At 48.4% G+C, this 14811-nt stretch overlaps 1 protein-coding gene across 2 annotated transcripts in view; it reads left to right on the top strand.

Annotated features, from left to right (window-relative positions):
- Positions 1-436: 436 nt before the first annotated feature.
- The window catches only part of GALNT15 (polypeptide N-acetylgalactosaminyltransferase 15), a 52572-nt gene continuing 38197 nt past the window's right edge, over positions 437-14811 (top strand). Inside the window, exons 1-2 of one of the 2 annotated variants that reach the window (XM_066244916.1) lie at positions 437-779; positions 1034-1667. In XM_066244916.1, the coding sequence (XP_066101013.1) occupies positions 1138-1667 (530 nt within the window). In that variant the 5' untranslated portion in view covers positions 437-779; positions 1034-1137. Of the gene's footprint in view, positions 1668-14811 lie in introns of both variants that reach the window. The other variant, XM_066244915.1, reaches the window with a different exon arrangement.

The raw sequence follows: 14811 nt of genomic DNA, 5'->3' as shown, positions 1-14811 counted from the left end.
TTGGGCACATGGTCGGTGCTTCCTATTATTTGTTGGTTGAATGAAGTTTTACAGCTGAAAGAGCACATGGCTCCTCTTCCAATAGCCCTCCCCCCTCCGTTGCCAGCACGTATCAGGCATTCAGATGCTCTTGTGGGCAGAAGAGGCTTACATGAGCCTCCCCCAACCCCCAGCCTCCCTCATTCCCAGAAGGAGAAGGATAGTGGTATTCGAGAACAGAGGAAGAGTTGGCCTAGCCATACAGATCACCGTTGGGCGGCTGAGGGTACAAAGAGACAGCTGGCTTCTGACAGCTATGTCACATGTGCAGCCTTCTGAAATCAGGAGAGAATACTCTCTCCTGCCCCTTTGGGTGGGGCAAGAAGTCTTGCCAGGACTAAGAGTCAAATCTAAATCCCTGGCACGTTTCTGTTTGGGTTTGGTCTTAGCAGTGACGACTTTTATTTTCCTCTGGAGCTGTGTTCTGTGGGGGTTATGCAAAGCCTGGGAACAGTGAGGGCATTAGGACCAGGAGCGAGGCGCACGCCTGGCTCGGGCTGTGTCTGGCAGAGGGCTCTCAGCTGAGCGCGGAGCTATGTGTGAAAGGAAATCAGGCACTGCCTGCCGGCTTCTCATCTGTTGATCTGATCTGCCTGGAAGCGTCCAAAGGATGATGGCTGTCAGCTCTGCTGAACGGAGGACCCACCAGCTGCCCCCAGAGAGCGCGTAGCAAGCTGACCACTCATGCAAAGGGGGGGGGGGGACGAAACACATGGAACTAAGCACCTGAGCAGAATGAAGTAATTGGTTCTTTTTTTCCCAAGGAGAAAAAGGGGGTAAAAGGGGGGGGGCAAACAATTTAATTTGAAGTCCCTGTGAACAGGCTTTCCGAAGGCAATTAAAGAAATCCACTCAGGGAGGATCTGGGTTGGGACTTGGGCCTTGTGGCTTTCTGATTGTAAGTGGCAGTTGGCCTTACACAGCTGTTGGCAAATGTCAGATGGGATAAAAGGAGCAGGTTAAGTGACTGTCAAAAAAACCCAAAACCTTCCAGGTGGAACCAGGAGCCCAGGTTCTGCTGCAAGCTTGAAGGAACCTGGAGCAGGAGGAGGCAGCGAACTTGAACATGACCTGTTGCACTTGGCAAGTCCCAGCAACATGCTCCTAAGGAAGCGATGCAGGCATGGACGGTGCAGACTGCAATTCCTGCTGCTCTTCCTGATGCTGGGGTGCGTGCTGCTGACGGTGACCGTGCTGCTCCCTCCCCCGCACACCCTGCCCCAGGCTGTCACAGCCCAGGCAGCCCCGCACAGCCCCGACGCCGGGTACCGCCTGGACTTCGGGGAATCCCAGGAATGGGTGCTGGAGTCTGAGGACGAGGACCAAGACTACGGTCCCTTGGAGGGTCTGCCACCTTTTAGCTCCCTGCGGGAGGATCAGCTACTAGTGGCCGTGGCCTCACCCAGGGTCAGAAGGAACCAGAGCCAGGGCAGCAGAGGTGGCAGCTACCGGTTCATCAAGCAGCCGAACCGGAGGCTGGACCAGGAGGCTCCCGACAAGGACTGGGGGGCGGAGGAGGAGGACGAGGAGGTATCTGAAGAAGAGGAGCTGAGCACGCTCAGCCTGGAGGAGGCGCTCAGCGCCCGCATCCCCCTGCAGAGGGCGCTGCCCGAGGTACGGCATCCGCTGTAAGTAAGGCTCCTGCTTCCCCTCCCCCCGCCGCGCACGGGGGTGCTCTCCGCAAAGGTGGGGTGTGAACTTTCTGCGCTCTGCCTCCCGTGTCCTGACCGCAACGCTTCTCAAGGTGCGGCCGCTGGACCAACCAGCAGCAGCGTCACCTGGGGACCTGTTAGAAATGCTGAGTCTCGGACCCCGCCCAGACCCACTGAGTCAGAACCCTGGGTGAGATCCGTGATCTGTACCTAACCAGCTCTCCCGGTGACAACCACCGTCCTAGAGAACAGAAAGGAGCGGCTCTTACTCGATCCTCCTCTTTTCTCGTCCTGGTTCTAGTTCTTTTATCTCTGGATTATCAGGTCAAACAGCTTTATCTATGGATGCAGAGGGGACTTGGGACAGAGTTCTCCAAGGCACTTTCCAGTTCTGGTACTGTGACTCCAGTACCTTTGATATTATGATTGCTAGTGTTTGCTTTTATTTTGGATCAAAATAACAATTGCAACTAACATTTAATTGGCTATTGCCATGTGCCTGACTTTAATCTAAGAACTTTTCATGTATTAACTTATATAACTTACAAGGTCCTTACAACTCAGGTGAATCGGTGCTAGTGTTACCGTTATGCTTATTTTATAGGTATGGAAATAAGGCACAGAGAAGTCAGGTGACTTTTCAACAGTCACACAGTAGCAGGTGCAAAGCACCTGCTCCAGGCGGCCTGAACCCCCACTCTGCTGCCCTCAGTCCACTATGCTTCCAGTGCCCAGGAGCTGGAAGACTGCACTGATGCAGTCTCACCTGGCAGGGTGACCCCACCTCCAGGAGCAAGCTGGGAAGTGTGAGGGCATGCAGGCTGTGTCCAGGGAGATGGTGGGCTCATCCTGTACATGTCCACCCACTTGCCACCATCAGCCTGGCTGGCAGCAGAGAAGGGGGCCTGGTTACCAGCATCCGGGGTGGTGCAACTGGTTAGTTTGGGTGATCTAGATCCCTTCCCTATAAGCCACAGCTCTTCCCTAAGCCCAGAGAGTTTCTTAGGAAGCAAGTGCACCTTCCAGCCCCCTGGATGAGAGGATCCACATAGAGCAGCACGTGGGAGCAGGACCATGTACTCCTCAGATCCCTCATGGGGTCCCTCTCAGCCTGGCTACTCGACCACTCTCAGGGTTGTGCAAATGCAGGACAGCACTTGGGAATGATGCCTTTGTACGCTATGTGCCTGGGTGCCTCACTCACCTCCTCTTTGTCTCAACCCTGCTGTTCTGACTTCAGGTCTTGGCCATAAAAGCTCTTTTTCAGGAAACTCCTAGACACAGCCAGGCCCACCCCTCTGCAGCTTTGTGCGTTCGGGAGTTTTAACTCATAACACTCATTATAACTGAAGTTGGACGGTTATTGATGTGTGGGTCTGTTCAATGCCTGCTTCCCCCGCCGTGCAGTGAGCCCGTGGGTCCCAGCACACAGTATAGAAATGATTACTGAATGAATGAATTTAAGTTTCTAAATTCTTTCCCTCTATTTTTTCACTGGCCTAGAGCAAGAATGAGTATCTTCATTTTGCCAAAAAGAAACATTGTCTCAAACAAGAAGTCTCTAGTTAGCAAAGGTGTGTATGTCTGTGACTATGGGTGTTGTGTAAGAGTGTTGTGCATATGCGTACCTGTGGGTGCATTGTGTATGTGTGTGTATTGAATGGATGTTGTGCATATGGGTTACGTATAGCACACGTGGTAGTGCATTATGTTGTGACTGTGTATGCTGTGTATGTAAGTGTGATGTGCACAGGTATGAGTTGTGTTGTATGTTGTCATGTGTGTATGTGTTTGTGTTCATGTGTGTTGATATGGATTGCGATGTGTATGGTACATATGTCATGCGTGTTGTGCAGTTGGTGTGATGTGAACATGTATATGTAATGCATGTGTGTGTTGTGATATGATGTTTGTTTTGCATATGTTTTTATAGTACATGTGTGTGCAGGTATATCGTGTTGTGCGTGTGTAGCAAGTGTCTGATGTGCTTGTGTGTGTATTGTGTGAGTATGAGTTGCACCTGCTGCATGTGTGTATTATACATGTATTTTGTGAGTGGTGCATGTGTACATGCACAAGTGTGCGTGTGTTATGGATGTGATGTGAAGTGCATGGATATGTAGTGTGTATGGCACAAGTGTGGGCGAATTTTGTGGCATGTGTATGTGTTTAAGTGTGCCGTGTGTCATGCTGGTGGTGTGAAGTGCGTGGGTGTGTATTGTGCATGTGTGTGGTGCGAGCACGGGTTCCTTTTGTGTTGTGTGTGATGCGCACATATGCATGTGTGTATGTGTGCATATGTGTGTGTGTGCACTGCTTTAGTAGTCGCCTTCTCAAACCAGGATAACAGTTCATCTCAGTTTGCTTGACTTTCCTGATTTTAGCCCTGAAAACCCCTACAGGTCTCAGGCAAACCAGGAGGACAGTTGTTCTCCACCCCAGCTTTCCACCGTTCTGACTGGACCACCCCCAGCCCTACCTGGAGGTGTGAGGCGCCCTCTCCTGGCTGCAGCTCAGCCATGCAGCCTGTGCTGCCCAAGCCTTGGCCCTGACTCGCCTCTCCCATCAGCGCCTCAGGCACCCGGGCCTCCCCTGCCCAGCACCCCTCTAGGATTCTCTGTAAAGTGAGACAGTACCACCCTCCCCGCCACACACACACACACACACACACATACACACACACACCTCCCTCCAGGGTGGCAGGACTCTCCTCTTTCCACCGCTTCAAACCAGGACAAAACAGAACCCATGAAGGCACAGCCACATCTCAGGCACCTACTGTGCGCAGGTCCTGCACTACTGCTTTCCCACCAGAACCTGAGCACGAGACACCGCAGCTCTGCCTCCTGCTGTCTGAGCCACACACCCTCATGCACCCCACAGCTCCTTGCAAGCCCATCCTTGACTCATAACCCAGACAAGCCCCGCTGGCCCCAGTTCCCGCACCAAAGCCCCCAGACCAGCCCTAGCCTTTGCTCAGCTCGCCTGTCCAGGCCACAGACCTTTTCTGAGTAACTGTAGGGTCATTGCTGGAGGTCAGTTTGAAATAGAGGCCACAAGGAGAGTTACCGATAATGCAAGACCAAAACAGGGGAAAAAAAGTCAGCGTAAAACATCAAAAGGCAGTTTCTGGAAAGAAAGGTGAGACTATACTGAACATTTAGAAAATGCGCACTGTGTGCTCGGGATTCCGCTAAATGGTGTTCATTTGTTTTATCTTCGTGACAAACCTGTAAATTAGGTAGTATCTTTGTTTTATGGGTGAGGGATCCGAGGCACAGAAAGGTGGAGGGACTGGGGCCAGGCTGTTTAACCAGGTGACACCAGAGTCGTGCGCTCCACCTCCAAGCTGAACTTTCTGAGCAAGTCACGTGGGCTGGAAGCGTTTCAAGTTTTCCCATCTGTAAAAAGGGGAGCAGGCACACGGACCGGTCCACAGGGACACACAGAAGAGGATGTTATCACAGCATCCGTGGTGCTGCCGAGGAGTTGGGAGCCACCTGGGCGTTTCATCACAGGGTGCAATGAAACAAAGAGGGATGGTTGTGCTATGGGGGAGGGGAGACATGGGGGTAGGAGCAGGCATAAAGGGGAATGGATACATAGATGAAATAAAGAGAGGGGCCCATGATGGAGTCGTGCGCTGAGGACTGAGGTGGACTTGGCCCTTCAATGCTGCCATCAAAAGGAGGGGCAGGCGGAACAGGCCTTGCCCATTCAGCCTCCTGGCGTTGACAGCTTTCATACTCTTCCAGGCTCAGCTCTCTTTGATCATCCTGGCATCCAGCATAGGGCAATTGATGTCCAGGATCAAAGAGGCTCCCGGCTGAGAAAGTACTTGGTAATCTTCCCTCGGGGCAGCGGCTCTCAAACTTGAGGTGTGTCAGAACACCTAGAGGCTTTGTTGAAATGCAGATTCCTGGCCTCTATCCCTACAGTTTCTGACTCTGTAGGTCTAGGGTGGGGCCTAAGAATTTGATTTCTGTGAGTTCCTGGGTGACGTTGTTGCTGCTGATCTAGGACACTCTTTATGCCAAAACGGTTGGACAGAGCCATCCTTCTCAAACTGTAATGTGCATGCAAATCACCTGGGCATCTTGTTAAAACCCAGAGTCTAATTTAACAGGCCAGGGGTGTGGCCCAAGATCCTACGTTTCCATGTAGCTCCCAGTTGGTGCCAGCACTGTTGCTGGTCCACAGACCACACTTTTGAGCAGCTTCATCACTGGTACCCAAAACTACATGTGAATTTGATGCCCACATACTGTTTGTTTAAAATGTAGATTTTCAGACCCAATCACTAGAGACTCTCCATAGTTCCAAGGTGAAGCCCAATGATCTGAATCTTTAAAAGCTGATGCAGGGCCCTGGTGGGGTAGCTCAGTTGGTTCAAGTGTTGTCCCGACATGCCGAGGTCATAGGTTTGATCCCTGATCAGGGCACATACAAGATCAACCAGTGACAGCATGAATATGTTTCTCTCTTTCTCTCTATCTTTCCCCTTCCTCTCTTTCTCTAAAAATCAATCAAAAATTAAAAAAAAAAAAGAAGAAGCTGATGCAGTACAGTTTTGGGAACCACCGGCATACGAAGTGAGTGAAAGTAAAGTGGAGAGGTGGCAAAGTTCTTGAAAGTTCCATAGTAGTGGAATTGGGAAGCAGAGAAACATAGAGGAAAATAGTTCCCTCGCGTTACCAGGGGTTTTGTACTTAAACATAGATGTCAGCTCAGCTGTAGCTGGCTGTGCACTGCCTGCTTACATCAACTTGTCACTTGCCCATGTGGTTGGGCCCACGTTACCCTGGTGTCCATACTCACAATTGTGACTGAGTCAGAGTCACTGGGGACAGTGGACCTGGGGTTGAACCCTGGCGCCACCTCTTACTGGGTGACCTTGTACAGTCGTCACTCTCTCTGAGCCTCAGTTTTCTCAACTGTAAAAGGGACGTAACACCCTTGCATGAGGTTCTAGCTCAAATGAGACAAAATGTGGATGATTTCTTCACCCAGTGTCAAGTCCAGGCAGAGGTTGCTCTCATCAGATTCTTGAGTATGGGACGTAGGAGTGAGTTGGAAAGATGGAGGAAAGTTGGAGCCGGTAATTGTGGGCATCACGTCATTGTCCTTTCTCTGATCACACAGTTATCTTCTGCCCCTGGGGGCTGCTAAATAATCACTAGCCTGGGAGCACATCGGAATGATCTGGAAAGTCTTTAGAAACTGCTCATTCCTAGTTCCTATTTCCACGGGGTCCAGGATCAGAGCAAGATAAAGGATGCCCGGAGTCCCTTCGGAAGGAGGGTGTGAGACTTCAGCGTTCCCCCACGAAGAAGGGGACTGCGTGCCCTTTACATGACTTGTCTCCAGGGTGAGGAACGACAGGCTGGCAGCATCAGCCTTGAGTGCACACCCTGGCCCTTCCCACACTTCTCTCCCCTCCATGAGCTCCTGTCCATCCATCCAAATCAGTGATTCTCAACCTTTCTAATGCCGTGACCCCGCAATACAGTTCCTCATGTTGCGGTGACCCCAAACCAAAAAATAATTTTGGTGGCTACTTCATAACTGTAATTTTGCTACAGTTATGATTCGGAATGTAAATACCTGATATGCATTATGTATTTTCCGATGGCTTTAGGCGACCCTGCCGGGGTCGCGACCCACAGGTTGAGAACCGCTGATCTAAATGATCATTCCCAGGCTGTGTCCCAGCCCTTCAGCCCCCAGGCCCGGCTTGGAAATTGCTGTTCCCAAGATGAGCCACACCAGTTACAGACAAGATGGGCTGAACGTTTCTCAGAATGTAGGAGATGGGCGGTATGGTATTAATTTCCTGTTTGTATGACAAGCAGCCTATACGCTAATTGAGAGCAAGAACAGTGTCTTCTTTCAGTCACTGAACAAGTAGTTACTCAGCAGTTATTGAAGGTGAGAAGGTGAGCAAGGGGCTTGGGGGCCCTGGAGGATGCAGACGAGCACCCAGGCCATTACTTGGGGGTGTGGGGGGCTCAGAACTGAGATATGGAGCGAGGGACTCTGCTGATTTGGTAGCAGCTGTGGGGTCAGTGATCCCAAAATAGGTTTAGAAAACCCAGCAGAAAGCCTTTTACTCCGCCCGGCATTGGGAATGGGGGGGGGGGGGGTTTGTGCCACAGCCAGGCCATCTGGTGCAGTGCTGTGACTCACTCCCCTCGAATCATTCATTGTCCACGTGCACTTCCCCAGCTCACGGGATGCTGGAGCTGCCGGAAGAGGGCGTGCATCTGTGTGTAAACACACTCCAAGTCCTGTGATCTTGCAGAGGGACAATAAAAAGCTAACGTTTCTTGAGCGGCTCTCTTGGGCCAGGATGACCCCTTTGCATCCAGGCAGCGCCCCTGGGCTACAGAAGGGTACCAGTATCCTTGCGTTGGCTAATTAGGGGGTGTGAATAGCAGAGCCAGGATTCAAAGCCAGGTTGATTCAGTTCCAAAGCCCTATCCTTCCTCCCTCCTGCTGCCACTCAGAAGATGGACAAATGAGGTCGGACTGGGCTTTTGGACACGTGGGTGTGCGTGTACAAACTGAGATAGTACAACATGCACCAGATATCTGGTTGAAGGTCAAAGGATGTGGCTAACCCCATTATTTAACAGTGAAAACACGTGTTTCTCCACGGGTCCTTTCCCTGGGTACCTGGTCACGTGTGTGCACTGCTTCACAATGTCCAAAAGCCATGTCTGTGCACTGCTCCATTTATTCCCTCAGCAAAGCCATGGCCCAGGGGGAGCAGGAGGACCATGCACCCCCACCTGGCAGAGAGAGCCTGAGGCCTGGAGCGGTGGTGACCTGCCCACGGCCTCTTGTGTGGACCACTTACCTGCTACTCTCTTGTTTGTTGACCTACCTTATTCCCCCAGAGGATTTGAAGATATATCATAAAATAGAAAATTGCTTTTAATATAATGTTTAGTCAAGATAAGGGGAAATAAACTTTAGAATGCCTTTCCTTTGGTTCCTGGTACAAGCTGAGCCCCTTCCCAACTCCAGGCCTTAGCGGAGGCTGTGACATCTGCCAGGAGCACCGCTGCCTGTCCACGTCTTCTTTCTTCTGTGTCCCATCCACCCTCAGTTCTCAGCTTCCATCTCAGGCCCCACTCCCTAGTGTCTCCTCGGAGCACTCGCTACAGCTGTTGAACAATTACTTGTTTATCTGTTTAATGAGCTACGCTTCATGATACCAGAGAATACCTTTGCTTGGCTTAGCCCAAAGCTGACCCTGAGATAAGCATTCGTTGTTCAGGTGATGCCAGGGAGCACTGGGAGGGGCCGGGACCGCGGGGCAGCCGGTGGAAGGTGTGTTTCCAAGGCAGGTTCTACTGTGGGCAGCTAGAGCTCAGCCCCCCAGGGGGGGGGGATCTGGGAGATAATGTATATCTCACCCCCCCACCCATAAGGTCAAAGTTTCTGGATATTAATACGCCAACTCTGTTTTAGTTAATGGCTGAGGGTGGGCAGGGGTTGATCCTCCCCTGCAGGTGATTGGGGAGAGCCCCTCCAGCAGTCAGAGTAAACCCTCGGGCAGTCAGGCTGTCCTGTGTTAGAAGGATACATCCCTAGGGGGTATGGGCGGGGCACCTTGGATTCTGCTTCAAGGAGCTTATCTATTTAATTCATCTTTCAGTCTATATACAGTAGGTTGTCAGTAAACATCTATTAAATAGCTGGATGGAAAAATGGAAGGTAAAATCAAAGAGAAAATTAGAATAAAGATAGACAATGTAGAAGACCCTCTGAATGACTAAATATCCTATATTTTTACTCTGAGCCTCCTGGCAGCCAAATTGAAAAGGGAAACAATAATTTCTATAAGAAGGAAACATGCCAGGTCCTCAGAGGAGGAAGAGGTTTTCCTGGCACTTATGTCTGATAGGTTTCCACCAAAGCTTCATAGAGGGGATAGTAAGTGAAAGAGAAGACAACACCCTCAACAGGTTTGCTCTGTAGTGCAAAGCAGATTTTATAAAATTAATTCATGTACGTCCTCTGAAGAAGGCTGAGAGCATGATGTTAAGCATGACTACACATAAGCAAATACCTAAAATAGCCAAGACAGTGGGATCTAAATAAGTTGCTTTTTGAGGATGTTAATTAATCAGTATAGACAGTCCAGAAGATATGAAGGAACCAATGAATTATGTGTTCTCCAAATAACCCTCCACCATTGTCACTTTGATCTGGACACTGGAACCCAAGCCTAAATCCAGAACATTTTGCTAGCACTTTAGTCCAAGATGGCAATATATATATTAACCAGTATATACATATACTGGTTAAGAGTACTAAGTTTGGTGTCAGACTGACCACCAGCTATTTGTTGTGTAACTTTAAGTCACTTAAGCTCTTTGGGCTCTAATTTCCTCATCTTTAAAATGGGAATGTGTATCCATTATCTAGTGCTGTATAACATACCACCTCAAAAGGTAGTGGTTTAAAAAATAGATAAATTGGACTTCATAAACATTTAAAAATTTTGTGCTCTAAGAAAGTTAAAAGACAATCCAGGAATAAGAGAAAATATTTGCAAACTATATATCTAATAAGGGACTGGCATCCAGAATATAGAAAGAACCCTGGCAACCCAACAATAGAAAGACACCCACTTTATAGATAAGCAAAGGATTTACATAGACATTTCTCCAAAGACTACATAGAAATGGCCAAAGAGCACATAAGATGTTCAAATCATTAGTCAGTAGGGAAATGCAAATCAAACCACAACATGATACCATTTCATCCCCAGTATAATGGTTGAAATAAAAAGAATAGAAAATAACAAGTGCTGACAAGGATGTGAAGAAGTTGGAACCCTCGTGTAATGCTGGTGGGAATGTAAAATGGTCCAGCTGCTTTGAAAAAACAGTTTGGCAGCTCCTGAAAATGTTAATTAAGCGTAAGAGTTACCATATGACCAGCAAGTCCACTCCTAGGTATAGACCCAAGAGAACTGAAAAGATATATCCACACAAAAACTTATATATAAACGTTCATAGCAGCAATACTAATAGCCCCAAATGGAAACACTCAAATGTTCATCAACTAATAAAATGGACAAATAAAATATGGTATATTCAAACAATGGGGTATTATTTGGCAACGAAAAGGAGTGAAGTTACAGATGCACAGCTTTGTGAATATGCTAAAAACTATTGAATTGTATACTTTTATTAGGGTGGATCACATGATATGTGAATTAGAGCTCAATAAAATTGTTTTTAAAAAATAGTGGCCCAAAACAATAACCATTTATTTGTTCATGATTCTATAATTCAGCCGGGGTTCAACGAGGCAGTTCTGCCTCTCTCGTCTGGGGTCCTCCTGTAGCTTCTGTCATCTGGAGGCTGACTGGGATTCAATGATCCAACATGGCCTCACTCTTGTATCAGGCAACTGGGGCTGGTCCTCTGCTGAGCCACTTCAGCTTTTCTCCAATTGGCCTCTCGTCTTCCTACTGGCTCAATAGGCTTTCTTGCATGGCATCTCACGGCAACAGGTGGAAATTGCAAGGCCCTTTTAGGCTTATTCTAGGCAGTCCCAGACTGTCACTTCCAGTATGTTCTATTGGTCAAAGAAAGTCCCAAGACCAGCCAGGTTCAGAAGGTAGAGAAATAGGTTTCACCTTTTGATGAGAAGTGTGATAAAGTCACATTGCAAAGGAACATGCCTACAAGGTAGACAGAATTGTTGTGACCATCTTCACACACATGAAAATATCTATTGATATTTCAAAGAGCAGTTGGGAGAATTAAATGTGATAATGCATGTGAAGTGTTCAGCACAGCACCTGGTGTAGAGGAACACTCATTAAATGGCATTCAGTTGGTTATTCAGGTGGATGGTTCTATAATTTAGTTGTATTTCCGATTTAGTCCTGGGCGGAGGTGAATATAACTTTCACCTACTCCACTGCCATCTTGCATTTGCTTCTTTAAATGGTGGCTATGCTGGATATTCATAAGATACTAACAGTATTACCTGGTCCTCTGTGATTCCCCCATTACCCCTTGGTAATCACATACTCAAAGCTGGGAGGGTCTTTAGACATTGTAGAATGAACCCCTCATTTATCCAGCGTGGGAACTGGAGTCCAGAGAGGCGAAGTGGCAGACATGCCCAAGGCCCCTTAACTCCCTTCACTTACGGGGATTTCAGAGGCCTGAGCAGGCTGGAGGGTCTTCTTCTAGCACGTCCCCTCCAACACCTAGTCTCACACTCTTCCTCCCAGACCAGTCTCTTGGCTCAGGCTGTAAACATGGTGTGGGCTCCACTTGCAGGAAGGATCTTCAAGGGGAAAAGAGGGAGAAAGAAGTGTTGCCTGGGGTTGAAGGAACAGGTGTCCCATGAGTGAAGAAACTCAGACCTCACAAAATGATGGCCTGCAGGTTGTGTCCTGTCACGGATATGTTGTTTGACCACACAGTTATTTTAATGTTTTTTTTTAAACATTGAATTAGTGGCCAACATTTGAAAATCAAGAGATTTCCTATAAACTATTCAGGCCTGTGGCTTTTTCTGCAAACCAGGAAGATTTGGCAACCCTGGGACGGATCTCCTCATGGTAGAATTGGCTGCTCCTTTCGGTGGGCCATGTGGCCTCTAGTTCATGCAGCCCCCGCAGCCAGTGGACACCGTGGACAGTGACCTCCTGGCTGCCCTCCAGGCTCTGCAGACATTTGAGTTTGTGCCCCCTGCGTACCCAACAAAGGGGTTAGGGTTTTAAGGAGGAATTGGCTTAGATGAACTTTCAGCCCCCATCTCCCCTTAAAGATCTTTGTTGGCTGGATTTTTTAAAAGGCTTAAGTAGTTCTTTTGAATCACTGACTCAAATCCTGTGCTTAGCTCTGTGCTTCCCAGCCCGCCAGGCTCTGTGAGGCTGGGTAAGAGGTGGGCAGGAAGAGTGGGCGTATTGTGAAGCAGGTCCTTAGCAAAACCTCCCTCTCTTCATTCTTCATCTGCCTCTTAGTGTGTTCTCTTTCCTTAGAGACCCAGTGTCCTCGTGGTGACACCAGGGGACACGGTTCTCAAACACAGGTGAGCTGGGCCCCACAATCTAAACCCTTTCTTATTGTTTCCCCAGTGTCTCCCAAAACTTACACACACACGTCAGCTAAATGATTAGCAGATGTTCACCCTCACAAGCTTCCCCTCCTGAAGGGAATTAATTCTGCATTTTAACAAGACAATATGGAAACCTCTAAAGCCGCCTGAGTGAGCAAGGAGATGGGAGGCCTTTGCTGCCTGTGACTGCCTGGGTCACTGAGAGCATCTCACTGCCGGGCCTGTGTTCTAGGGAGTCGGGTCCAGCAGGGGGTCTGTCTGAGCTCCAGTCACTCCCATGGCTTTCTTGGCCTGTGATCTTGTGTGATGGACAGTACCACCACGCTCCAACTCCGACAGGTACCGTCACATGGTGTTCTCTGAGCATGCCAGCCACTGGAGCTGGTCAATGATGGGGATGAGGATGAAATCAGACAGCATATGAGAAAATTCTATACTTATTCTGAGAACACCTGGCCAGGCCTCTACTGCCAGAGCCACCAGCACACAGCACTAACCTGAGGGAGACAATAACAGTTTCCGTTTATTGAGAGCTTGCTCTGGACAAAGTACATTCCACATCTCTCTGCTTATCTAATCTTTGCAGAGCCCTCTAAAGTAACTCGAGTTGTTATCTTCATTTTATAGATGAAGAAATTGAGATCTAGAGAAGTATCCAGGTACATGGGAGGCTTGCAAGAGAAAATAATAATTAGCATTGATTGAACTCTTTATCTATATTAACTCATTTGATCCTTCCAACAACTGTGTTTTACAGATGAGAAAACTGAACTTAAGTAAATACATGCTTAAAAAAGGCATCAGGAGGACTGTGAAAAATATCCTAGAAACTGACTGCTATTGATGCAAGTAGGTCTGTGGATATGGACATGATCTAAAGGAAGGGTGTTATCAGAGAGCATATATCCCTGTGTGAGTCACATAAGGACAGACTCAGGACTCAAGCATAATGCCTGAGCTTGACCTCTAGTGACCTGACATACCACCTCTTCCTAAGATGCTCGAAGCTGACAGTCTTCGAGCGAGGAGGAGAGGGTTGCAGTCTGGCTGCTCTCAGAGGATCACATGAAACACCTCCCTCCACTCGGTAGTAACCTGGGTCTGCGGGCGTGGAGAGGGCTCATCCCACTTGCCCATCCTCACAAGACTCAGTGTTACCCACAGGCTGACAAAGCCCACCCCTGGGATGATAACCATGGGCCCCCATAGGCAGTGGTGGGATTCAAATAATTTAACAACCGGTTCTCTGCCCTAATGACCATTTTAAGTATAAAAAAAGATATACCAAAAGGTAACTTATTATTTCATGCATTTAATACATCAATAAGAACAATGAAAGAGGTACACAAAACTAGATTATGTTATAAAAGTTTTAAAATATTAATGAAAAAATATGAAATAATACATGGCAAATAACAGTAAAACTGTTATTTAAGATATTTCCTTCCATATTGTTTCTTGACTGGCATCCTCACTTGCAATTTTCTTTTTACCTATAGACAGAATGAACATCACTATGTGTGCTTAGAGTACACTGTTGTGCAGATAAGTGTTAAAAAAGAGTAAGGAATGTAAATATGATTTCCACATTGGGCAGCTGCCCAGGCGCCCACCTTAGAGAGAACCCTGATTACAAGTGCCATTTTAACAATCAGTTCGCCTAACTCAACAAAAAATTAGGTATCAGTTCTGCCGAACCGGGGTGAACCAGCTGAATCCCGCCCATCCCACCACTGCCATAGGCCATGTGTATACTTGGTACCCCTTCCTTCTACTGGTGTCTGGGGGCTACACAGCCTGCACCATCCACAGGCCGCCTCCTCCAGGTCACGCTGCCCACCAGAAGCAACAATCGCCGACTCCTCTGGGAAACATCCGACAGGCCTGAGACGGTGTTTATAATATTTAGCACTGCATTCCAGGAGCCACACAGAGGGCACCGGGCCTTGTCACAAGCCACACTCTCACTCAGAGCCCACACTTACCCTTTCCGGAAACACCGGATGATCTGGACGGTTATTTT

Source organism: Saccopteryx bilineata, chromosome 10 (assembly GCF_036850765.1).
Source record: "Saccopteryx bilineata isolate mSacBil1 chromosome 10, mSacBil1_pri_phased_curated, whole genome shotgun sequence".
Lineage (NCBI taxonomy): Eukaryota > Metazoa > Chordata > Mammalia > Chiroptera > Emballonuridae > Saccopteryx > Saccopteryx bilineata.
Note: the sequence above shows the minus strand (reverse complement) of the source record. Positions and strands in the feature narration are given on the sequence as shown.